This window comes from Crocodylus siamensis, chromosome 2 (genome assembly GCF_052110815.1).
Source record: "Crocodylus siamensis isolate JL-2025a chromosome 2, ASM5211081v1, whole genome shotgun sequence".
In the NCBI taxonomy this organism is placed as follows: domain Eukaryota; kingdom Metazoa; phylum Chordata; order Crocodylia; family Crocodylidae; genus Crocodylus; species Crocodylus siamensis.
The window spans coordinates 239,800,680-239,825,858 of NC_143396.1; the positions used below are offsets into that span (position 1 = coordinate 239,800,680).

Genomic DNA, 25,179 nt, shown 5'->3' on the forward strand with positions numbered 1-25,179 from the left:
GGAGAGGTTATTGTTTTTGTTTTTAAATTTGTAAGAGACATTATTCTTAAGTGAATATACATCACATATAATACAGTTTTGATTCAGCTCCGCTCTTTGCAGTGATTTCCACTCTGTTTTGTAAAAGTACTGTACCTCATTAGGAATTCATTTGAATAAGTGATTGACTTCATGTAGCTGTTCTGTCTCTGGGGATTGAAAACAAATTGAAATTAAACTAACTAGTAAGGAAATATCATGTGCTAATGTGCTAATTTTGTGTTATCTCTACAAAATGCAGGAAATCCTTATGTGTATGAGCATAGAGCAGTTTTATTATAAAGTGCCATTTTAATTTTCATATGGGAATGTCACAGGTGAATTATATATTTAAAAATGTGGTAGACTCCATTTTTTAATGTTCATTCTTTTGGTAAGTAGTGGCAAGATTTACTAAATTAAATGTTTTCATACAAAAGCGGTCTTCTTATCCAGATTATTTTAACAGATTCACCTGATTCATACATATGTGTGTGGTGAGCTGATCCTATGGGCAGCCAAAAGAGGAAGCCAGGAGGGCCAGGAGGAAGGGGACAACCTACAGCAGGGCTGTCCAGCTTTGGTGTACCTGTGCGGTGCACATTGCATGACCCCCATGTCCTATGGGTGCCTTTTCTTCTAGGATCCCCCTCTGCCATGCCAAAAAGTTTAAAGTTTCCCATTCTTTCTAGGACTCCTTAATCCAGCCTCATTTCCTGTGCCCTCCTCGAGCCCCTGTACACATGGTGAGGGTTTAGTCCTTCAGGATTGCATTCTATGGCCCCTAAATTGAAACGGTGGGTTTTATTTTCCCGTCACTGTTTACATGTCATTGGTCTTAAATCTCATTAAATGCTCAGTGCACTATTCACAGTAAATTACTGCAGGGGGTGCCACACATAACAATCCACCTCATTGATCTCTTCATACTAAATTACAGCAGGGGGCATCGCACACTGCTAATCCCCACTACAGATCGATGATATCTACAACTCACTGATTTGAACAGATGACCAAATGTGTGTGATTTCATTAATTTAATTATTTTAATTGTGTCATTTCATTAATTTAATTTAATTACTTTTTACACATTTTTTTACTAGGGCTGTCAATCATAGTTAATGTGTGCAATTTAACACAGTAATCGGTTCTTCAGTTAATTTTTTCAATGTGTTAATTGTGCACATGGTTTTGGAGCCTATGCCTGGGTTCCACTCTGCTGCCTCCAGGCCGCCCAGTGGGGCAGCAGTGGGAGTGCAGAAGGCCGCGGGGCAGCCAGGACATGGGCTTCTGGCAACTGCAGCTGCCAGGGCACATAGACACAACTGAGGAGCTGCAGTGTAGAGCAGTGCCATGCCAGTAAGTCTGTGGAGGGGGAGGAGCGGGGTTAGAGAGAAGAGGTGATGGGGGCAGATCAAGGCCCCCATGGTGAGGGAGGGAATGGGGTAGGGGCAGGCACTTGCGTGAATGCGGCCCCAGGATCACGGCAGATCTTGTGATGGAGCCTCATCCAGAGGCATGTGCGAGGCATGGCTCCCCACTGCTGAACGCATCCCTGGAAGATGCATAGGGGGCATGTTCTCTTCAGATTTGTGTGCGAGGTAGAGGCGGGCTGCCTGCTGCAGGCTGGGGCTCTGCTCCCTGCTGCCTTCACCCTGGGAGCCATGTGCTGGCCACTCCTCACATCGCCTGCTTGTCCAGTGGCAGGAGACCCAACATAGCATCAAGCAGCCCGTGGAGCAAAGGCAGCAGGGCACAGAGCCTCAGCCCACAGCAGGCAGCCCACCTCCACCCCATGCACAAATCTGGGGGGAACATCCCCCCTGTGCCTCCCGCGGAGGGATGGACAGTGGTGGGGAGCCACCCCCCGACCTCTGAATGAGCTACCCATGGCTCTGTCCCATGACCTGCCCTGGCCCGGGGTCCCATTCACCCCAGCATCTGTCCCTGCCCCACTCGCTCCCTCACTGGGAGGGCCTCAATCTGCACTCCTTGCCCTTCCCTCTTCCCCTGCCCCTTCCCCCCCACAGTCTTACCAGTACAGCACTGTCTGTGTCTGTCTGTGTGTCTATCTGTGTGGATCTGTCTGTGTCTGCCCCTCACTCCCAAGCTACATTCCCCCCCAGCTCTGCTTCTGCCCCTCACTCCTGACCCACAGTATTCCTGCATTCCTTCTAGGGTGTGTAGGGACCCCCCCCCCAGCTCCAAACCCCACATCTTCACAAATTCCCCACACACACATTCCACCCCTCCACCATACAAAGTACCTGCATAATTTTGCATAATTTAGAGCTTTTAGCTGTACAGTTAAAATTGTGGTTAATTTTAATCACTCAACTGATCACAATTAAATTTTGTAATTATTTGATGGCCCTAGTGTTTACACGTTTTTTTCAAAAATTTACACCAATTTTTTAATTTTAATGTAATTCTTATTCTTTTCATTCATATCTTTATTTTTAATCTTATCTGATTTTCTTATTTTCCTATGTCCATATCATCAAGTAAGCTTTATTTCATGTGTAAATCCTTCTTTTTTTTATTTCACTCAAACAATCACCCCTACCAAAAGGGTGCTGAGTGCTTATAATACACCCAGAAATCTGCCTGTCCAGACTGTGGTGTGCTAATTGGAACTCCAGTAATGCACTCCCTGCATTATTTCACAGGAGGCCCCAATCCCAGAAGATGCCTGGGTTCCCCTCTTCTGCACCTACGTTCCTGCACTATTGGAAGCCCTTGTTTCATTCAATGTTTCCCTTCCATCCCCAGACACTGCTTGCCACATCTCTGTTTGGGTCTCTGTTTCCATAGGCACCCAAGTCCCAGTTTTCTCAGGCTATCCCCAATGATCCACTCACCAAATTCAAATCCACATACCAACCATCCAATCTCTCCCCTCCTCCCCACAGGCTAACAAGAGACTCTAGCCTTCTGACTATACATACCTCTCCCCCTCCGCCCCCCGAGAGACAGGAGCAGAGAGTGACTTCATTATCACTTTCCCCCTCTAGAAGCAGGGTGTTGAAATTCTCTGAGTGCTTATAATATGTGCACGAATCAGCACCCCGTGAATTCTTTATTTCTTCACACGCATATTGGGTGATGAGTTAATCTGACCAGCATTTAGATAATGCAATTTAATGTCCTTGCCACATTTCAACATCCCCATGCACACAAAGTGAAGGAAAACCTGTAGACTTCAGCCCTCTCTGGTTCCCCCTCTCCCCCACCATCACCACAGTGTGCCCCTTCCTCTCCCCACCGCCACTAGAGACAATGAACTTATGAGACAGACAGAAGTGTTGCAGTGAACATTTTTTATTTTATTTATAGAAACACTCAGTGGTAACTGCTGAACAGTTTAGTGTTCAGTGCTGATCAATCCGTGACATACAGAGCACCCTCTCTGTCTGCAGCAGCCAGAATTTGTGTGGCAAGGCAATTCCACGCAATGGCTTCCCAACCAGCATATGTATGCTGATCATAGGGGACACTGTGCCTTGCCCGCCCATGTCTCTGTCTGGCCACTTCCTTCTGCACTTCCTCAGAACAGGACTCACTGAATACCTCCCCCGGTCTTGCAAATGTTGTGGAGCACAGGCTGCCACAATAAACACTAATGTTTTCCAACTCCACCTCAAGCCTGTAGTTCACCATGCTTTTTGACAGCCAAAGGCACATTCAACAGTCATCCAGCATTTGCTGATATAGTGGTTGAATATTGCCTTTTGCTACTCAGTAACTTGTCCTCCATATGGCTTCATGAGCCAGGGCAGGAGGAGGTAAGCTGTATCTGCTATGATACATGGGGGCATGACAACACCCCAGATCACTGCATCATGGACCGTGGGCACATATTGTCCTTTCTGCATCATGCCAGGCAGTGGCAAGTTTCAAAAGACACATGCATCATGCGCACTACCTGCCTAGCCTGTATAAATGTTGGTGAACCATCTTCAGTGATTAGCTACAGCCGGGGGGATCACTGAGGCAAATCCCTTATTGTTGGTCAATGACCAGCTCCCCTGGGATGGGGACAGGACCAGGAAGTGTGTGCTGTCCAATGCACCCATGTAGTTAGGGAACCCCATGGCCTTGAAGCCTTCAGTAACTTCCCTGGGGTTATTGATGAAGCTGTTCTCTGTGGTGTCCTACAGCAGCTGGCATACTTCACATATTGCCACCCTAGCTATACAGGGAGCCATGCCAAACTGGTTCCCAATGAAGTGGAGGCTGGTGGGGGCAGCCAGTTTCATGATGGCCATGGCCACCCTCTTTTCTGATGTAATGGAGAGATGCATGACAGTATCCTAGTGCTCAGTGTATGGTGACTATGTGCACAAATATGTCTCTGCTCATATAGAATCTCTCAAGCCACTGTTGATCATCCCAAGTCGACAGTATGATGCACTCCCACCAGTCAGAGCTGCTCGCCTGTGCCCAGACCTTGAGATCATTGCTCTGTAGGTTGATCCACAGAACCTTGTTATTCTTGAGATCCACAGCTTCTTCTAAGTTCTCTGACTCCAGGTCACGGCCCATTAACTGTGTGAGTGAGATGGCTAATCTTATCCTCAACTCTCCTTTAGACTCACCTGCCACGACTTGGATAAATAGGAAAAGAAAAGAGGTTAAAGGTCTTAGTTATCCTTGGACAAAATAAAGCTACTTTGATGTTAATTGCTCACAGTGCAAGGTTTATTGTATGGGTTAACAGTGCAGAAATTACTGTTCTTGCCAATTGCTTTATTGGCAAAATAGTGTTTCAGTAAGAACTTCTTCAGCTTAGTTACTTGCTAGATGGCAAGTCTTCACTGCCAATTAACTCATTAGCGATACAGGCCTTCCGCATTACTCATTCTCTGCATGCGTGTGGTCCAGGGGCAGTCTCCTGCTATTCTCTCCTTCTCAAATATATTTCCCGCTCCTGGTTTCCACGCTCCCACTGGGAGCAACTCTCTGGTCAACCCCAGGCCCCTTCTCTCTCGGTGGGGCACAATCTCTTCTCCTGAGTTTTCCTGGGGAAATCGTCCCCAGCGCTTCAGGCTTCCCTTCCCCTGCACTCGCTGGCACCATGGGAGCGACTGGCAGGGCAAGCCCTTTGTGCCATGCCTCTCAGGAGTCTGTCGCCTGGTGTTTCAGACTCCCCCTGCGCTCCCCGGCACAGCGGGAGCCACCGACATTACAAGCCTCTTTGCTGTCCTGCTGCATCACTTGGAGATCCACCTTCTGGCATCTCGGCTGCTCCCACCTTGTTGGTTCAATTGGGTTCCCGGTAAGGTAAATCTTACTGGTACTGACCTGCCATGTACTTTGGGAGTCTCACCCTCCTCGGAGTTCTCTCCCGCTCCACAGTATGTCTCCTTTATTTTTCCAGAGCATCACCAGTCCTCGCTACTTTTCCGGGTACTGAAGGCAAAAGTCTTTTCCCCACTGCCGTTTTTATACCCTGTACTGCTGGCTAATCACCTGGTTTTCTCGAAGGTGTATAATCCCTTCCACCTGGCAAGGTTCATCGTCAGGTCAATCTGGCCCGACTTTGTCTAAGTAACAGGGCTCTTGCCCGAGTCCCTGTTACAAACTGGTATAGCAAGGCCTGAGAAGCTGCTGCCCTGCCTTTATAGGAGGTCCATCATAGCCTGCAGAGCATTCAGTAGCAGTATCTATGCATTAATGAATGCCTCTGTTCTCCAGTTGGACACCTCCAGGGAATCCAACAGCATCTGGTTCTCCTCACAGATTCCATCAGGATTCATCAAAGCCATGTTGTTATGCAGGACACAACTGTTACTGTTTCACTCAGCGCACCACCTGCTTGTGCTAAGGGGGTTGAATGGGTAGGGCTATTGAATAGGGTCATTAGCATTCTAACAGCCCTGCTCTTTATATTTCAGTACCTACACAGCTCAGATTCCTGTAACTTCTCCTCCTCTAAACCCTCAGATTCTCCTCCTCTGAAATCAATGACCCCATGATCCACCCAAGGCCGCAGATAATAGCACTTAGCAGAATAATGAATAGACTGCCCATGAAGTATCACTCCAGCAAACACCCCCAACCTGGCAAAAGCCAGGGAAGAAATGTGGGTGTAAGGTCCCTATGCTTTTTTTTAATAGGTCCCATTAGAGCTATGCCAGACATCAAGGTGCCAGAACAACCAAGTAATATTTCAATCAGAAATGTCCAAAAATCTCCCTATGCCTACTTTTTGATGACATGCACTCAGCAAAAAAGGCAGGCGCTGAGCAAAACTCTGAAATGGCTGAACTCCCAATTAAGGGTTGTTGAACAGGGACATAAGCATTTAACAGCATTAACAGCCCTGCTCTTTACATTTCAGTTCCTACACACCCTAGGTTCCTGGATTTCAGGGGGAATCCCCAAAAACCTAACCCCCCTAAATACTTGGGGTTTTACATTTTGGCGGGATTATCCCTGAAATCCATCATGCGCTCAGCAGAAAAAAGGTAAGGGTTCAGCAGAAGACTGAATGGATGAACCCCAAATTTTCCCCTCCCCTCAGACCAAATAGACCCCCAGGAGCACAGCTGAGTAATCAATAGGTCAGACTGTTGCTGGGGGAGTGGGGGTGCATGCTTGAAAGGACAGCTGCAGTCTCTTCAAGCTGTATTGCAAGCTGCCAGGCTAAGAATTGTGGATGTGTGTGGCAGTGATCCATTAACAACTATTCTTCTGAACAATAGGAGACTAGGGGGGCAATCTGGGACAGGCTATAGATGTCAGAAGTGTTCTGTTAGGAAAGGTCACATGAGCAGATTTCCATGAGTGCCAGTACTGAGACATAGTTTACACCTGCATAGCTATGCATATGTGGAAATGGGTGTCCTAAAGCATTCATTACACAGAAATACCTGCAAATTGTAGTGACGCTTGATGGACAAGGGGGCTCACTACACAAAAATTGTAGCAACACCTAGCAGACAAAGGGGCAAACCACATGTCATTCAGTAAATTACCATGTACACATGACAGATTAATGCAGGGGCGGGCAATTATTTTGGGCGGAGGGCCGCTTACTGAGTTTTGGCAAGCCATCGAGGGCCGCATGACAGGCAGCCAGGGACAGATAAATATTAATTTTCTAAATTTTTTAGGGGCCCCGTGGGTCAGATAGAATAGCCTGGTGGACTGCATTTTGCCCACCCCTGGATTAATGGCTACACTGTTCCAAGTTGCGTCATCACAAACTAAACTACATCAGGATGAGGATTAGTTTATGATGATGCAAACTCATTAAAATCACCAAAATCTCGCATACATGTGAAGTGTGATGCCATTAAACCACACAAAAGGGCAATTTTCATTACAGGTACAAGCACCCCTCATCTTTGTCAAAGAGAGGTAGCAGGGTGAGCCCTGTACCATTAGAAGAACATCAGTATTTACCATCTGTAAACCAACTCCTTCTTGGTTTCTGCAGCTCAGGAAATGTCTAAAAGTAACAGATCATCCCTGTCTGCTCCCCCAGGTAGAGAAGGTCACTTCAGTGCAGTTGGAATAAAAATGTGCTATTCTACCTCTTTTGGTTTCCTAACTGGAAATCTATCAGGCTGTTATCTGTCACAACATAATTACACTAGGTCTGGGTCTGGGTCTCTAGTAATTCCATCTTGGATTCTTTATCTGAAGAGCCAAAAGAAGCCACAAGGGACCCATCTACAAGAACATGCTGTAGAGGCAGTGTAAGACACCTCAGACTCAAGTTAGAACAGTGATTATTGGCATATCTCTATAAAGGACTGTTTGGGTCTGAACATCATGCCTTCACTCTGGAGTCTTAGAAGCTAATAAAAGCATCTGATTTCTTTAGTAATGAGACAGAGACTATGCTCTAGACAAAAGTAAGTATGAGGGTCTGGGTCATGATCTGGTCTCTGGAAAGCTCCAAAATGTTCACAGTTTCTAAAATAAAGCCATACTGTACAGATTTGGTTTCCAGTGGCAGTCTCCTTCTGGTGAGTAATGGCAAATTATCCAACCCCAGAGGAGATATCCTCCCATATCTCCTATATGGTTACATTCTTCGAAACATGACTTCTGATTGGATGCTTCAATGCTAATTCTGTTACACCTATTAGGCAGTAAGTGAACTTAGGTATCTAAGTATGATTGTATTCCACCTTCCATGAGCCCCTGAAAAAGTATTTGAGGTGGAGGCCTCAGACTGCAGACCAGTCAGCCTTACTTCAGACCCTGGAAGAATCATGGAACAGATCCTCAAGGAATCCATTTCTAAGCACTTGGAGGAAAAAGTGATTAGGAACAGTCAGCATGAATACACATAGGGCAAGTCATGCCTGACAACCCGATTGCCTTCTATAACGAGGTGACTGGCTGTGTGGATGCAAGGAGACCAACAGATGTGCTATACTTTGATTTAGCAAGGCTTTTTATACGGTCTTCCACAACATACTCACAGGCACGTTAAGGAAGTATGGGCTGGATGAATGGACTTGTAAGGTGGATAGAAAACTGGCTGGAGCATCGGGCTCAAAAAGTAGTAATCTATGGCTCGATGTGTAGTTGGCATCCAGTATCAAGTGGAGTACCCTTGGATCGGTCCTGGGGCTGGTTTTGTTCAGTGTCTTCATCAGTGACTCGGAAGATGGTAAAGAGTGCACCTTCAGCAAGTTTACAGATGACACCAAGCTGGTGGGGGAGTAGTAGATATGCTGGAGGGTAGGGCTAGGATTCAAAGTGAGCCAAATTGGAAGATTGGGCCAAAAGAAATCTCATGAGGTTCAAGAAGGACAAGAGTAAATTCCTGCACTTAGGATGAAACAGTCCCATGTACCAGTACAGGCTGGGGTCTGACGGGGTGGGCAGCAGCTCTGCAGAAAAGGACCTGGGGGTTACAGTGGACAATAATGAGCCAACAGTGTGCTCATGTTGCCAGGAAGGCTAATGGCATACTGGGCTGCATTGGTATGTATGTTGCCAGCAGGTCAAAGGAAGTGATTATTTCCCTCCATTCAGCACTGGTGAGGCCATATCTGGAGTTTTGTGTTCAGTTTGGGGCCCTCCACTACAGGAAAGATGCGGAGAAATTGGAAAGAGTCCAACAGAGGGCAACAAAAATGGTGTGGGGGTTAGGGGACATGATTTATGAGGAGAGGCTGAGCAAACTGGGCTAATTTAGTCTAGAGCAGAGGAGATCAATGGGATTTAATAGTATCCTTCAGCTACCTGAAGAGGGGTTCAAAAAAGGATGGAGTTAGGCTGTTCTCAGTGGTGGCAGATGACAGAACAAGGAGCAACAGTCTCAAGGTGCAGCAAGGGAATTTTAGGTTAGATATTAGGAAAAATATTCTCATTAGGAGGAGAAAAAATTTCTCACTAGGCGTAAAATACTGCAACAGGTTACCCAGAGAAGTGGTGAAATCTCCATCCTTCGAGGTTTTTAATACCCAACTAGACAAAGCTTTGGCTGGGATATATAGTTGGGGCTGGGTCCTTCTTTGAGCAGGGGATTAGACTAGATGACCTCCTGAGGTCCCTTCTAACCCTAATTTTCTATGGTTCTTTGATTCTATACATGGAAAAGTATAACACATTTTTAGTTTTCCATGTATGAAATCTTATTATTGGGTGAGTCATCTTAAATTCAAAGTCGTCTTGGCTTTAGATAAATACAGTACCTCAAGTACTGGAGAAGCTAAGGGTAAGGCAGTTAAGGAGTTCTAAAGACTCACTTTTTGAAGCATATAGGACATATCTGCTTAACAAAAATGGCAATGCTATGCTGAAATTCAGTTGGGAGAGGTCACTGTTTAAAGAGTTTCTGAAAGATCCAGTAACAAATGATGGAATGCAGAAAGACCATTAGTTCCTAACAGTTCAATCGCTTGTATTTTGTGCAAACCTGTAGTTTGAAGGTTAGGAGTGCCACACAGTACACATTTATGGGAATATATGGGTCTACCACATATAGTCTTTCATTCAGAATGATTATGATTTGTTGAGCTGAAAATGTACTTTATCTTGGCCGGAGTTTTCCTGTATTCCTGCCACATTCTAAATGGCAACTGAAGGCAAGCAGAAATACTTAGTAATTGATTTAACAACCTAAGACAAGTACAATAAAGTAGAAAAGTTTGTCTCAATGCTTGACTTGACCTGAGAGAGCTTCTTTAGACTTATTTTCTAAACAGTACCTCAGCACCTTGGGCCAACAAAGTGGCCTTTAAGCCTGAATGAGCATGACTTTTTTTTCTCCAGTGCAAAGCTCCAGTATTTCATCTTTTCAAACTGTTTTATAGCACTCAGAACAGAATTATATTGACAAGGTTAGAATTCATCTCCTGGAGGAGAATACTGTGCTACTGTTAAGTGCTAATATAACATTTATGTGTTGGTACCTTAATAACAGCCCCAGCTTACCTAATGAAAGTACTGAAAGCAAACAGTATTCAGTGAGATTTTATTATGACTGAAGTGACTGCAATTTGAGACAAATTATCCCTATTTTTGTTCCCATATCAAAAACAGAAATGCTAAAGCAATTGCTCCATGTTTGGTATGGAATTAGGCTCCACTATCGTTAATCTAGAAGTAAGTGCATTTTTCATGTAAACAGCTCACGAGGGTCAAGCAGCAAAGACTTTTCTGTGGAAAAATGCTTGTCAATAACTTTGTGAGTGAATTTTGAAATAAAGTGCCTGTAACCTGTCATTATTCCTTCCTCTCAAAGTCGAGAGTGAGTGGATGAAAATTGAGCATGTGAATTGAAGACAGGGTGAGTGTTATGGCCTTATCGACTTCAGATAAAATGACTGTTTTAACTTGTTATTATTTTTCCATTCAAAGGTCAGGCAATGTACAATATTAACAGTATAGACTGCAGTGTAAGCAAATTGGTATATAAAAAAAGTTATCATCAATACACACAAAGGAGAGGAAAGTATAAGTCACTAATATCAAGAGTACTTAATGTGTGATCATTCTTTAAGAAAAGGTGGGGGAAGTAAGACAATTTTAAGAAATCTATTCAGAGGGAAAATTTGTTTAAATATAATTCATTGTTGTAGAAAACTGTTACAAGTAATTTCAGTTATTTTTTCAGGGGGGGATATACATGTATGTATAATCAGATTCCTTTCAATAAACAGACTCATTTTCATTTAACAAGTTTTATGAGTGTATGTATTAGCAATGCCTGCATTTGTAACTAAAACAGTTAAGTGCATACTTATCTGTAAGATGATAGACTTCTGCAAGCTGTTCTACATTTCGAGTTTTAAGTCTAGTTCAGAATTGGTCTCAAGGCCTTGTCTATCCAACTCTGGCAGTGTGTCCCAGGGAGTATGGGGCCGAGTTTACATCACCCATCAGAGTCTGCTGGCATGCTTTAGAGCTAGAAGTTGGCCAGGGAGGCTGCATGGGGCTCATCCCCAGTGACCACAATCATGATGGGCGTGAGGTGGCAGTAGTCTTCATTTTTCATCATATTTAGTGCACTTGGAGAGGAAGTGGAAGAGCTGGGTTCTAGACCCTCAGCCTGGAAGGATAGAAACTCACTTCTCCTCCACAGGAAAGGCACTAACCCCCAGGATAAGCTGGTTGGACTGTATCTTCAACCTATCCTGTTGAAAGTAGCCTGTGTGTGACCAAATATGTAAAAGTCATGGGCAAAAAGGAGAATGAGTAAGAGAAAGCATGACTGTGTAGCCAGGAGTTGGCAAGGTTTTTTGGCAGCAGGCTAGAAAGACCTCATCTGAGGTAGGCTGGCACTAGGTCCTCACTGCCACTGGTTCTCCCCATTGCCCAGCCCCAGAGCAGGTGAAAGCCCCCCACTGCCAAAAGCCCCCTGACACCGCCCATGGGATCCAGTAGCTTGCAGGCTGTAAGTTACCAGTGCCTGTTGTAGACAGTCATTTAGAATAGGAAGTCCAGGCTCTGCTCCTGCAGGTCATTGCTGGTTGAACTTTGTCACTGAGAGGATGCTGTCACCTTCTAGAGCAGTGATTCTCACACAAGGTACCTGGCAGCCTGGGTGCCACACAGTGCTGGCACTGTTCTGTTTGCAAGCATAACTCACAAGATAAACCCAGGGATAGATTTCAAATAGATACTAATAGTTGGGATCTTTTTGAGCCCTCTGCAACAAAAAATTCTATATTATTTTTCTATATGCAAAAAATGACTGAAAACTAGGACTTGGCATTTTTCAAGGGATTCCTCAAGTCTATCTATGGGTGCTTTGAGTCTAAAAAGGTTGAGAACCACTGCTTTAGATGATGCATTCAGCCCATGCTGAACATAAACCTCATTTGTTTCAAGGAGTGCATGTTTTGTTCCATTTTTTTCATGCAACACTTTAAACATTTTTCACATTGAAATACCGTTGGTGCAAATAAATGTCATACCATGCAACATGTTGTACAGTAGTTCTAACTGCTCTTCTCTGATTCTTGTCTTGTTTTATAGGAATGAGCACAAATAACATTAAGATCTGTATTCCTCCTTAAAATGACATTGACATAGTAGGAAACTAAAATTGAGAAAATGAACAAGAATTAGCTGTCAGACAGATTCATAATTGCTTAAGGTGACTTAAGTTACTTTCTTGGTAACAAAGAGAGAAAAACAAAATATCCATGGTAATAAACCAACTGTGCTGATAAATATAGTATGATTGTACCATAGTATACATATTCACTTTTTAATTGAATGACAAGATCTGAGAACCATTTATTTCACCTTACTATTTAATGTTTACTCATTCTTACAGATTTATCTGTTGTTTTATAAACTAAATTATAGTGAAGGAGCTGTAGCTCCCTTTCCAGCATATAAGAATCAGCTTCTAGTAATTCTCTAATCTAATGCTTGGATTGCTTTGTTTCATTTTTAGGCAGAAGACTCCATAATGTGCAGTAATCTACCCGCAGTGTCTGGAACACTAGCTGTGGTTGTGGTACCGCACCTACCCAGAGAGGCACTCATTGAGTGGCATGTCATTGCAGTAGTGGATGATCCATTACAAAGAAAAACTTTTTCAATGAAGACGTTTTCAGAGGGCTGCCATATTGAATGTGAGGTTGTGGAGTCCAGTTCTGCCACTAGCGCATCAATCTCAGTATGCCTAAGCCTGACTTCACCATCTGTTTCTTCAGTTGATTTAGATACAACTCTACAAGATATGGTTGCTGTTTTTAGGCAAGCTGTTGAGAAACTTTCTGAAGACTGCACTGCAATACCTTTGTGTTTTAGAACTTTCTACAAGAAGGATAGCTTCAGTACTGAAATACTACAAGCAGGTAAGACTGTTGCTGGAATAAGCCATTAATAGTAATTAAGTGGGGTTTAACTGAGGAAAAAATTTAAAAGCAAGCGTGAAGAGTAGGCATGATTGGAATACAAATGTTCTTTCTTTGGTTACCAGCCATATTACTCATTTTTTTAAAAAAGCATTAGCCTGGAAAAAAATATGGCAGTCCGAATAGATGACAAAAACAAAAATGAGCTGTACTCTAGAAAGATAGATCTGCTGCATAAATGTCTTTGAGCAGTGTAATTACTGAATATTAGCATGGTACTATTTTAAAATGCAAAAGTTAAAAAAAAATCTATGAAATGATAGAGTAGAGTGGGGGGAGGTGTCTGTGTGTGTCTTTACTGCCAAATATATCTGTGCCCTTAAAAACAGATACAGTTAACCAAGGAAATTTGGTATACTGTTTGTTTTGTGTAGTAATAACTCTCCATAATTTCAGTCCCTTCCCAGATAAGCAGTGAGAATAATAATGTTAGAAATACAATGTATGCCTTATGTTTCAATGGGTAGATATGCTATGTTCAATTACAAAAGTTCGTAACAACATGTAAAAACCCTCTTTCATCTGACAGGCCTACAGAATGGTTAAAGACCTGATCATGCTGTTTCAGTAAGAGTTTTGCCATTGACTTCAATAGGAGTAGGATCAGGCCTTTAGTCTCCGTTCGTCTCAAAGATGCACTCACATATTTAAAAAAAGAGAGATGTTTGCAAACCTACAACAGATCTATATTAATTAGCTAACATAATGTTAGCCCTCAAAGAACCTACTGTCCTATTTTTTTTATTTAACCTGCAGCAATTTTTGAAGGAAATTCAACTTGACATTGTTTAATAGATTTAAAGTACAGGAATTCAAAGCAATAAAAATGTGGCATGGAGTAAGCATGCTTAATCCATGAAGCAAGGAAAGAACATGTAGCCTGACAGAACGTTGTTCTTCTACTGTGTCTTGTTTAAGAACTAAGAAGCAACCTGATAAAACATGTTCCTAGCATACAATTTACATGATCCCTTTGCTTGTTCTCTCTCTGATGTTTCACGGGGCATATAATAATTAGCTTTGAGTAAAGTACATTTGCCTTAGCTAAATCTAATATTGGGCAAAACGTATAAATAGGATAAATGGATGAAGTGCGAGAAAAATGTAACTACGTAGTATTTTATGTTAAACTAATGGCATGGGTGTAGAATGAATCATCAAGGTTTTTCATTCATCTTTAGTTCCCTCTAAATCTCTCTAAGGCCCTAATGACCATCACCATTATAATCATCAGTAAGAAATGCAGTCTTGTTAAAATGTAGCGTGCATTAAATTTATAGCTAGCACTAATTTATCAGCAAGGAATTTCAGGAGAAAGTTCACTTGTGTTGCTTAGCATTTTTCTTTGCAAAGTCCACAGGCTGGGAAGCAGCTTTGTGTAATGTATTTGAAAATAAAATTTTGTTGTTAACCAGCACCTATCTGTAGCTCTTAATAGAAGAATTTTTATACTAGTTTTCATTCTGCTGTAAGAGGTTCAAAGTAAGAGGCTGAATCTTTAATACATTAAAATCCAACAAGGGGCATGCTTAAGTGCTTCATTAATACAGGTCCTGGTTGCATTCTGGACATCAGGTGGAATTTCTTCAGCTTCTCAAAGAACACAGTACAGCAATGAACCACTAAATACAATACCCACAGGCATCTTCATGCTATTATTATTATATTCCTCATGAATTGGATATTTTATTTAGTAGCTTTAGAGTGATGTGTCAAAGCTGTCAGTTGTAAAATATTTTAAATATTTTTAAATTATTTTCTTCCTTTAAAGGATGTAATATATAGCAAACAGTTCCAGCACATTTGTAGAAAAAAAGAATATTTATGACTTCTATAAAGTATTCCTAACCCCTTTTTGTCTGGTTTTTCCTATATTAATTTACTAACAGAATACAGAGGTTTTTTGTGGGGGTTTTAGATTTTGGAGGTAATGGACAATTTAGATGATTACTTTTTAAGATTGTTGTATTATATTAATTGTCAGATCAGCTGAAATCATTCATTGTTTCGCATAGCATGGATTTTAAATCAACCCTGAATATAAATTAACCCCACATTTTCAAAGTCAATTTTAGGAAAAATAGCTTTTTCCCCAACTATGAGAGTTACTATAGAATGGCTGTTGCCATTACAAAATCCCATAGAAGTAAAATACCCAATAAAAGAACTCAAAGAGTTAAATGCATTAAAATACTTACACACCTGCTATGAAAAGTATTCTGACTCGGTATTTTTACTGCATTTAAAAATACTGCAAGAACAAAAGCCAATTATAGGTTGACACTCATATAAGTTGAGTGTGATTTTAATGGTTCTTTTGGAGGGGAAAAATGGGATTTCTAATCAGAACAATGCAGTAATTAGGTGTTTACATAAAATCTAATTTATTCTTTCTCAGAATTATATCTACCTTTATTGTTACTAGGGTAACATTAATATCTTTTGCAGAGAAAGGCTTTTATGTGACCATATTTGGTAAAACCTAACTATAGGCTGTTTATAATCTAACTACTAAAGCTGGCTCTTCAAGTTGCTAGCTTTTAACTTAAATGTTCATCTACCATTTGGTTTGAAATTCTAGAATAGAAGAGGTACAACATTTTTGTCTAGCTAGTGACTTGCTGACTTTGCAAATACTGATCCCTCTCAAGAATGTTGTGTCTGTTTGAACTAAAAAAACTAACTTTCTTTGAATACATGCCACTGTGAATCCTACTCTTGGTAAATGTGCAACTCATAAACAATATCTGTAGCAGTATCGGTTATGGCCATGAGAGCACCTTATGCTTCCTTGTGCACCTCTGAGGATATAGAAAGTGGAGCAACCAAAACCTTATTTCAGTTTTTTCTTACAGCTTATGAAAGATACAGCCCACTAGTTCTTAGCTGCAGCTAAACTTTCTGAAGACCTTCCAATTTCTTTAGAACTCCTTTGATTATTTTCATTTTCAACTGGTGTTAGGATGTCAACCCGTTAACAACTTAATGGTATATTAACTATATAATATACTGTGTGTGTGTGTGTGTGTGTATATATATATATATATATATATATGTATAAACTGAATGTCAGTGGCCAGCCCTCTGACATCAGCAGCACTCAGCCATCCCTGAAAACATGATTTCTGTACAGGACCTGCCCCATACAGAACTTCATTCACCTGCAAAGCTCAGCTGTCACTAACACGTCAAGCTGGCACCAGAATGGGAAATACCCATGAAGCAATCTATTTTAGTGCAGTTTACAACCATGGCCCAGCTGAGGTTACTATGGACAATTGTGTCAGACATCAGGGAGCCCTTGGTACTGAAGGGAGAGAAGGAGGTAACTCTCCCCTTATCCTCCCTGACTGACCCACACTGACTGAAGCAGCAGTAATACAGTAGCTGAGGTTCTTGAATCTTTCTGTAGTCAATGTGTGTTGCACAAGTAGAACCCTGCCATTTTTGGGACTCTTCTGCTATCGTGGACTTCAAACTAAGAGACTGCAAAAGAAGAGTGGTGATCATTCTGCATACCGAAGCACAGTTATTGTGATTCAAATCTTCATAGATTTCATAGACATTAGGGCTGGAAGGGACCTCGGGAGATCATCGAGTCCAGCCCCCTGCCCAAAGGGCAGGAAGTCAGCTGGGGTCATAGGATCCCAGCAAGATAAGCATCCAATTTACTCTTGAAGGTGTTCAATGTAGGTGCTTGAACCACCTCCGCTGGCAGACTGTTCCAGACCTTGGGGGCTCGGACAGTAAAGAAATTCTTCCTTCTGTCCAGCCTGAAACGGTCTTGCAGGAGTTTGTGACCGTTCGACCTCGTCATCCCTTGGGGCGCTCTGGTGAACAAACGTTCCCCCAGATCCTGGTGGTCACCCCTGATAAACTTATAGGTGGCCATCAGATCACCCCTGAGCCTACGCTTTTCCAGGCTAAAGAGTCCCATGGCTCTCAGCCTGTCATTGTAAGATCTGTTTTCCTGACCTCTGATCATGCGCGTGGCTCTCCTCTGGACTCTCTCAAACTTCTCCACATCCTTTTTGAATTGTGGAGCCCAAAACTGGACGCAGTACTCCAGCACAGTTATTGTGATTCAAATCTTTTTGATCTAACATACTTTATAGTGAAAAAAAACACTGAAGGCTGTGTCTGAAATAACCACAATTACTGTAAGGTAGTAGAGTAAGTAACCATTTTATTTTAATTGAACACTGTTGTGTTTATGAACTTCCATTGCTCATGTTTGGAAAAAAAGGTAGTACTCAACAGGAAACAAATAACCATACCCTGTTGATCTGTAATTGTGGTTAGATCCATAGCTGGCCATGGTGGACTTACTGATGAGCTTAGAATGGCTGTGCATTGTCCCTTTTACCAAGCATGAAGGAGACACAAAGATGCTTCAGTTAAGCAGGACTTGAAATGATTGGAGTGGAGGAAGGAACACTGCCACAAATCTACCCAAATGAGCTTTCGATTAAAAGAGTGTTTTTTATTGGCACAAAGAAGTTCAGTGTTCAGATGAACCAGTCTGCACAAATTAGAGCAGCCTGTTTGCAGCTGACAAAGTAAGATGAGAACTGAGAATATGTGCACTCTGTGAGTTGTAACAGATTACTGGGAGGTATTATAGCCAGCGTTATTGATGTCAGAAGCAGCTAAAAGTTTGTGATGCAAATTTGAGATAGATAGCTTTCTGTCAGCCTAAGACTAGATATAAAGTTTTATTGAACAAAGTGTAGTCCTGATGAAAAACTTCTCAAATGCAATCCCTCATAACACACGAGAGCATTATAGGCACCGTGCTGAGACCACAGAACGTGTTAGAAGTAGGAGGATTAGATTAAGCTGACATATATACTTAGTAAGATGCTGTTAAGCCTTTAGAAGTCTTTAACATAAATTTGACCATTTCTTTCTCATTTACATACCCATATTAATATAAACATGTCAGGATGATTTGCCATACCATCCGGTCGACCAGATTATACCTCAGTATAGGAATGATGCATGGCCATAATTCACATCATAATGATTTCACAAACCTTGTTCACATGTTATATGCAAAAATACTTTTAAATATTTAATAGGAAGGGGATGAGGTCTGGCATTCACTAAAGCACCATTTAACATAATCCATTTTTTAATGATATAGAAAAATTAAGGAGAAAACACAACTAGGTAGAAGAAAATATGGATGCCAAGTATAATTCGGTAACAGAATAATAATAAATAAATCTTCAATTAAAAATGTAACTCTACTCTGAAAAATAGCTCTTAGGAATTAAAGACATTTTGGACTTCTTTATTTATTAAGCATCAGTGGTAGTACACTCGTTTCATTTTAAAGAATAATATATATACATATTTTGCCTAATAGTCCATAGGATTGCAAAGGAAGAAAGAGAAAAATGAGATTTGTCACACTTATCTGGGATGCAGAATATTCTTTTCCAATGAAGAATTAATTATTTATAAAGTGGAACAGCTTATCACAGTAGTGACTGAGAGAGCGCTCTGGAAGACTAGCCAGTTCTTTAGCCAGAATAGCCAGCTCCAGGGCACGCCCTGGAGTGTGGGACAATGCAGTTCAAATCCAAAATTGAAGTTTGGCTTCCCATATCACAAGCGAGTGCCCTACCTACCATACCATTTACTGTTCTAGGGTATGTGTATGTCTCTTCCTAATATTCATCCTTGTCAAAACTAGTATGTACATTTCTGTGATAGGTTTTAATTTCAACAAAACACTGCTTTCTGATTGTTTTTAATTTCCTATTACAGCAGAAACAGTTAACACTGTTGCTGTTACTTCAGGCATAATTTGTCGTTGCAACTGAAACTTAGGTAACAGATTTGTGGATTATATGAGGTGAGTCAGAATGAACCCTCTCCTATAACTGACAGTGCTGACAGCAGTAAAGAGAAAGTTAAAAACTTCTTGTGAATGTGAAGTAAAAGGTGATGTATCTGTGAATACAAACAAGGGGTGCATCCTGATGAGCACACACTTGCAGTTTGCAGAGCCTCAAAGCAGTCTGGGGCAGTGCAAACCACACACAGCGCATGTGCACCCATTTGCTGTGCTGCTAATTTGTGGCATAGTGGGGTTTTTTGACACTGGGAGTCACCAGTAACAAAACAAAAAATGCCACCGAAAAAAAGCCATGGTGTGGCTGCTGGCCAGGCTCCAAGTGGCTGGCTCAGTGGTGCTGCCCCTAGGATCCTGGGTTATGCTTCTGGGACCAGCACAGGTGGTAGCCCCAGCCTCCCCTACCCAACCTGGGTCAGTTTGGCTCATGCTGGAGCATGTGTGCAGGGGTGTGCCTGGAGACATATAGCAGTGGCACAAATATGTGCCACTGCTATTTGTCTCACAGAAAATGTGCCCCTGCATGTCTGCACTCATTGGGACGTGCCCAAGGAAGCTTTCTATGGAATACTAAAGTATAATTATTATCTACTCACTTTATAGCGTAAATTACTTGTTAAACTGAGGTTGTGTGTAAATTGTCTATACTTTTCATAATGTTGTGTGTGTGTGTACACACACACACATATATATACACACCTTTTAACATACAGATATTCTGCAAAAGAAGAAAATGAAAAAAGGAGCAAGGTTGATTAATCAAAAACCCACTTTGGCAGTAGTTTGCTCTCTTTAGAAATCATGTATTTGACTAGCTATTTTGAAATTGGAAGAGAATTAAGACAAACGGACCATTAAATTATTGGGATATTAAAACGGTAACAAATACTGTGACCTAGCATGTCATACTTTGCCAAGCTATCTGTTCTGAAACACCCCAAAGGAGATCAAAATAATCCCACTTCCTACTTCCTGTTAAAGATTTTTGAAAATGTATCCATTCAAGGAAATCAGATTAATAAATTAGCAAATAATATTTTAGTATATTTCTATATTCACTTCTACTGTGACATCATACTGACCTATAAAAATAGGTACAATATATTGCTTTTAAATAAATGATTTTCTATCAGATTAGGTACAAATGTATTGAATTTATTTAGATACTATAATAGCTGAGAAAATTTTCCTGATGCCAGCTCAGGGGATACAAATTTTAAATAGTTGGTAGATGATACAAGATTCAGAGTATTCCTGCTGTATAGGACAAAGAAAAATGGGAAAACATTGAACAAATATATGTAAGAGGCTTTCCAAGACCATGTCTACATTGGGACATTCAGGAAAGTTTAGCCAAATGAAGGAGGGAGCATAAATTACACTAGTTAAAACACATTAACTGATGCCTGAACAATATCATTCAGGAGTATATTGGCTTTAGTTCATTTTGTGAAATTTCCTGATAATTCATTTTTTGAATTAAATTAAAACCACTTCTGAAAGAATTTAATGATCTTTAATACACATTAAATATACAGTAGTTTAATTTAACTTAACTTTCCTGAGTGTCCCCTGTATTCAACATTTTTCTTACCTGAGTAAGTTCTGTTGACTCAATAGACCTGGAGGCAGTGGCGATGCATAGAGGGTGTACGGGGATGCATGTGCACCCTCTGAGAGTGCTGTTGCACCCCCTGACAGGCCGTGCACCCTGCTTAGGTGATGGGCAGGGAGGGCAGGTGGGAGCACCAGTGCCCCCCCTGCGAGCACTGGCTAGGGAGTGGGAGTGCCAGATGAAGCACTGCGGCCACTTCTGAGAGCACTGTGGCCACTTCCTGGTTGCCAAGATTTGCTGCCGGGAAGATTGGATCCTTCCCCCCTCTCCCCCGGTCACTGACTGGTTGCTGGGGAGGCACATGCCCCCCCGACTAAGACGGCACTAGTCACCCATGCCTGGAAGACTACTCATATAAGTAAAACTGAGCAGGTGCAGGTTGTGACTTCTTTGAAGTCAAAAGCAGAAGTCCCACTGACTGCAATGTGAGCAGATTTTTAGCCTAGGACCACAGTCATTTAAATAGGACTGGGCAAAACTCTCAAATTCATGTTACTGGTAGGAAGCAAGGTATATTTGGGCAAATTGGTCTGACTTGTCTTTTTCATACAGAGTTTTTTTTGTCCATACGCCAAAATTCTGTGTCAGTCATAGCTGCACACCTATTGTTTGCACTACTGTGTAGAACCCTCAAAAGGACAGCCTTCCATCTTCAGCTCCCTCTGTGCAAAAACGAAGTTTATTTCCTACCTATGGGGACTTTTTACCATCTTGTACCATCTACACTTTTCCCAGAACCTGATGAAGGGACTTTGATCCTGAAAGCTTGCAGAAAAGGACAGTTGTCTTGGCATTTACCAGTTGGTCTAATAAAAGGTATCATTTTGGAACCAAGAGTTCTAGTTTTTTCTATGTCTAGCACCCTGAAAGAAATTCATCCTCTTGTTCATGAAATCGGTATATTTACTTGAACTTGGTCCACTGGCAGGGACTACATCTGAAACAGACCAGGGGGTAACATTTGACCAGAAAATGAATATGAGCCAACAATGTGATGAAGTTGCCGGCAGGGCAAATAGAACTCTGGTGTGCATCAGACCGTGTGTTGCCAGCACATCCACAGAGGTTCTCCTTCCCCTCTATTTGACACTGGTGAGGCCACAGCTGGAGTACTGTGGCCAGTTCTGGGCACCACACTTCAAGAAGTTTGTGGATAAGCTTGTGAGGGTACAGAGAAGAGCTGCCCATCTGGGTAGGGGCCTGGAGGATAGGTTGTGTGAGGAGAGACTCTGGGAATTGTGTCTGTTCAGTCTGAGTAAGAGAAGACAGAGGTGACTTGATAGCTGCCTACAAGTATGTCAGGGATCTAGCGGAGCAACTCTTCAGGAAGGCAGCACTTGGGAGGATAAGGACAAATGGGCACAAGCTAATGGTGTAAAAATTTAGTCTGGTCATAAGGAAAAACTTATTTTCCACAAAACTAACTAGAAACTGGAACATGCTCCCAGATTCTGCGGTAGCCATCCTGGGAGGTGTTCAAGAGTGGGCTGGACAAGCACCTTGTTGAGCTCGTTTGAGCCCAGTACGCATGGCAGGAGACCAGACTTGATGATCTTACAAGTCCCTTCTGGTTCTATAATTCTATGAACTGTGTACTGCAGTCTAAACATTATTTAATCTGTTTTAAAGTATTTAACAAATTAAATATTACTTCAGTAACTGAAGAGTTATAATGAAAATAAGACTTCCAAATACGTGTGTCAGTACATCTTTGAAGTATTAAGAAAAAAATCCTTAAATCATCTAGAGGAAGGGGGTGGGGGGATAAATTAGAGTATCTGAAATACAAACAATGGATTGGGAAAAGGTTGTAAACTGTTCTTAGCAAACTGAGACTCATAGTAGATAAATATTACACTGTATGCAGACCTAAAAAATTCAGTAAATCAAAAAGTTCAATCACAAGACTAGTTTACAGATTATTCAGGCAACCTTCTTGGTTTTTACTCTGATATCTTAAAAATTTCCTATTATCATAGGAAAAGAGAATGTGGTGTTTCTCCCCTCTCTTTTGTCAGAAAGAAGATTGAAGTAGGAAAAATTATAAAGCTATAAACTTAACCATGAGCAAACATAATAACTTGCATTGAGCTTGCATGGCTCTTAAGATGTTTGGGTCTATAAGAATTTTCCCAAATCTTCATACACACCTGGGCTATGGACAGATATTACACATAAACTGGTTTAAGTGATCAGAAACTGGTTTAAACCTGTAACAGAATAGACATTCACTACACATAAACCAGTTTGAAAATGCCTGAAACCAGTTTGAGGGAAACCTGATTGAATATAGTATCAGACTTAACTGATTTGGGTCAAACCGGTTTATACAATGTCTGTCCCAGACCCTTTCCTGGTTTAAGTTAAATCAGAGTCCCCCAGCATCCCAGCATACTCTCTATGCTGGGTGGGGTTCTCTGCTCCAGAGAACTGGGCTGTCCCCCCACCCCCCACTACCTTGCTGGAGCTCTGGCAGAAACTTGCAGGCACAGCAGCATCTGCCTGGCTTCTTCTGCCTCACTGCTCAAGCAGGGGTCCCCACCCTCCCTCCTTCCCACAGTACAGACCGTGGCCATCGTGTGGTGTGCTAGCTAATGCTGAGAGGTGTCTGTGTAAGGCAGACAGTATAAAGACCTACAGGACAGTGTCAGCTTAGGGCTTTTTGTAGCTAATCAACAGGTAACTGGTAATGTCTGTCCAGTCCTTCTGTGGAAAAAGCTGTTTAAGAAGAGCTTGAACTAATGAGAGAGGCTTTGTTTTCTGACAGGGTGCTAAATGCTGATAACAGAGCTAATTAATGCTCTGTTATCAACAGCGAGGGAGGGGAAACCCCACCCTAATCAGAGCATCCTGCTGGGGCCTGGTCACACCACCTCTCAGCTCAGCAGTGTGGAAGGGAAGAGAGGGCTGCTCTAGCACTCCTGCTCCCCCCCACACACACACTTCTAACCTGAGCCACTGCAGGCATGTGCTTGAATTTCCTCAGTCCAGAGAGGATGTCTGTGCAGTTAAAAACCAGTACAACATAGCCAGATTAAACTAATCTGCAAAGATTGAATCAATTCAGGCTCAGGCTTTTTGAATTTCTGTCCCTAGCCTAGGACTTGTAGTATAAATTCCTGTGACTATAATAATTGCAGTGCTAATTTTTATTGGGAGTTTTAGCAAATATTCTGAAAATCTGAGATATGTGAAGGAGAAGACCATACCTTATAAAGAAGAAAAATAAAGGAACAATTTTCCACCTGCAGATATAAAATCAACCACACATGGGTATTTCATGGCTTGCTGAAAATATTCAGGGTCCAACATTAATATTTATTTGTGTTAAAGAACCTGTTTTCTTGCTTGTTTTTCAGTAGTATCTACAGATCTTAATCAAGATAAGTATACTCTTATGTTAGGTCCTACACAAAACAATAATTTATCTTACGATATGGTCCCAGCCTTTAAGGCTAAGTACAGACAGTAAAAAAGCCTGAGGGTGAATCAATTTAATCTTTGCAGGTTAGTCTAAGCTGCATAGATTGAACCAATAAACAAGTGAGCAGACATTCAGTTTTGATTCCAGAAGTGCAGTCACATGTCTGCAGTCAAGTGCAGTCACATGCCAGAAGCTCAAGGGTGCTAGAGCATGCCTCCCTGCCCTGCTAGAGTAAACAGCTTGGGCCAACGCTAGCTTGCCCACCCTGCAGAGGGCAAAGGGATTGTGGAGAAGGTGCAAAGCATCCTGAGATGCTGGGGGATTGTGATTTAACTTGAATTTAGAGGGGATCTGGGACAGAAGTCCAGTAAACCAGTGTAACCTAAATTAGTTGAGTCTGATACTACATCCATCCAGGTTTATCTTAAGCTGGTTTTAGCCATTTTGAAAGCAGTTTATGTGCACTGAACTTCTGTTGCATTGCAGATCTGAACCAGTTTCCTATCAGTTATACTGGTTAATGTGTAACATCTGTCCCTAGCCCAAGTGGTTGTAGTCTAAATACACAACAGAAGTACAGACTGAGGGAAATAATCAGTGTTACCAGCAGAATAAGCACAGTAATGTTCAGGAAATTTTGTGTTGGTTTCACTTTGTAAAGGGGGAAAAAGAAGAAAGATACAGAGGATGGTAGGAATCCACAGAGTCAAGAGAATGAGGTTAGGCCACCAGGAATAGGACTGTGATGTAAAGGAAGAGGAAGATGACAAAATAAACTTGACACCATACACCAGATCTAAACTGAAAATGGTCAATTGAGGGATATTACCAATGTGCAGGGGTTGTATGCTTTGTGCTGCTCTAGCTATTTCTGCCAACATGGTCTGTCTTTGCTCTCAGATGACTTTATATTGGT

General features: G+C 41.8%; 1 protein-coding gene across 2 annotated transcripts in view; it reads left to right on the top strand.

Moving 5' to 3' along the window:
- DPH6 (diphthamine biosynthesis 6) overlaps nucleotides 1–25,179 on the top strand; it is a 409,504-nt gene that overhangs the window by 301,421 nt on the left and 82,904 nt on the right. For both annotated transcript variants that reach the window (XM_090033519.1, XM_090033518.1), the window contains exon 14: nucleotides 12,896–13,301. In XM_090033519.1, the coding sequence (XP_089889645.1) occupies nucleotides 12,896–13,301 (406 nt within the window). The remainder of the gene's footprint in view (nucleotides 1–12,895; nucleotides 13,302–25,179) is intronic.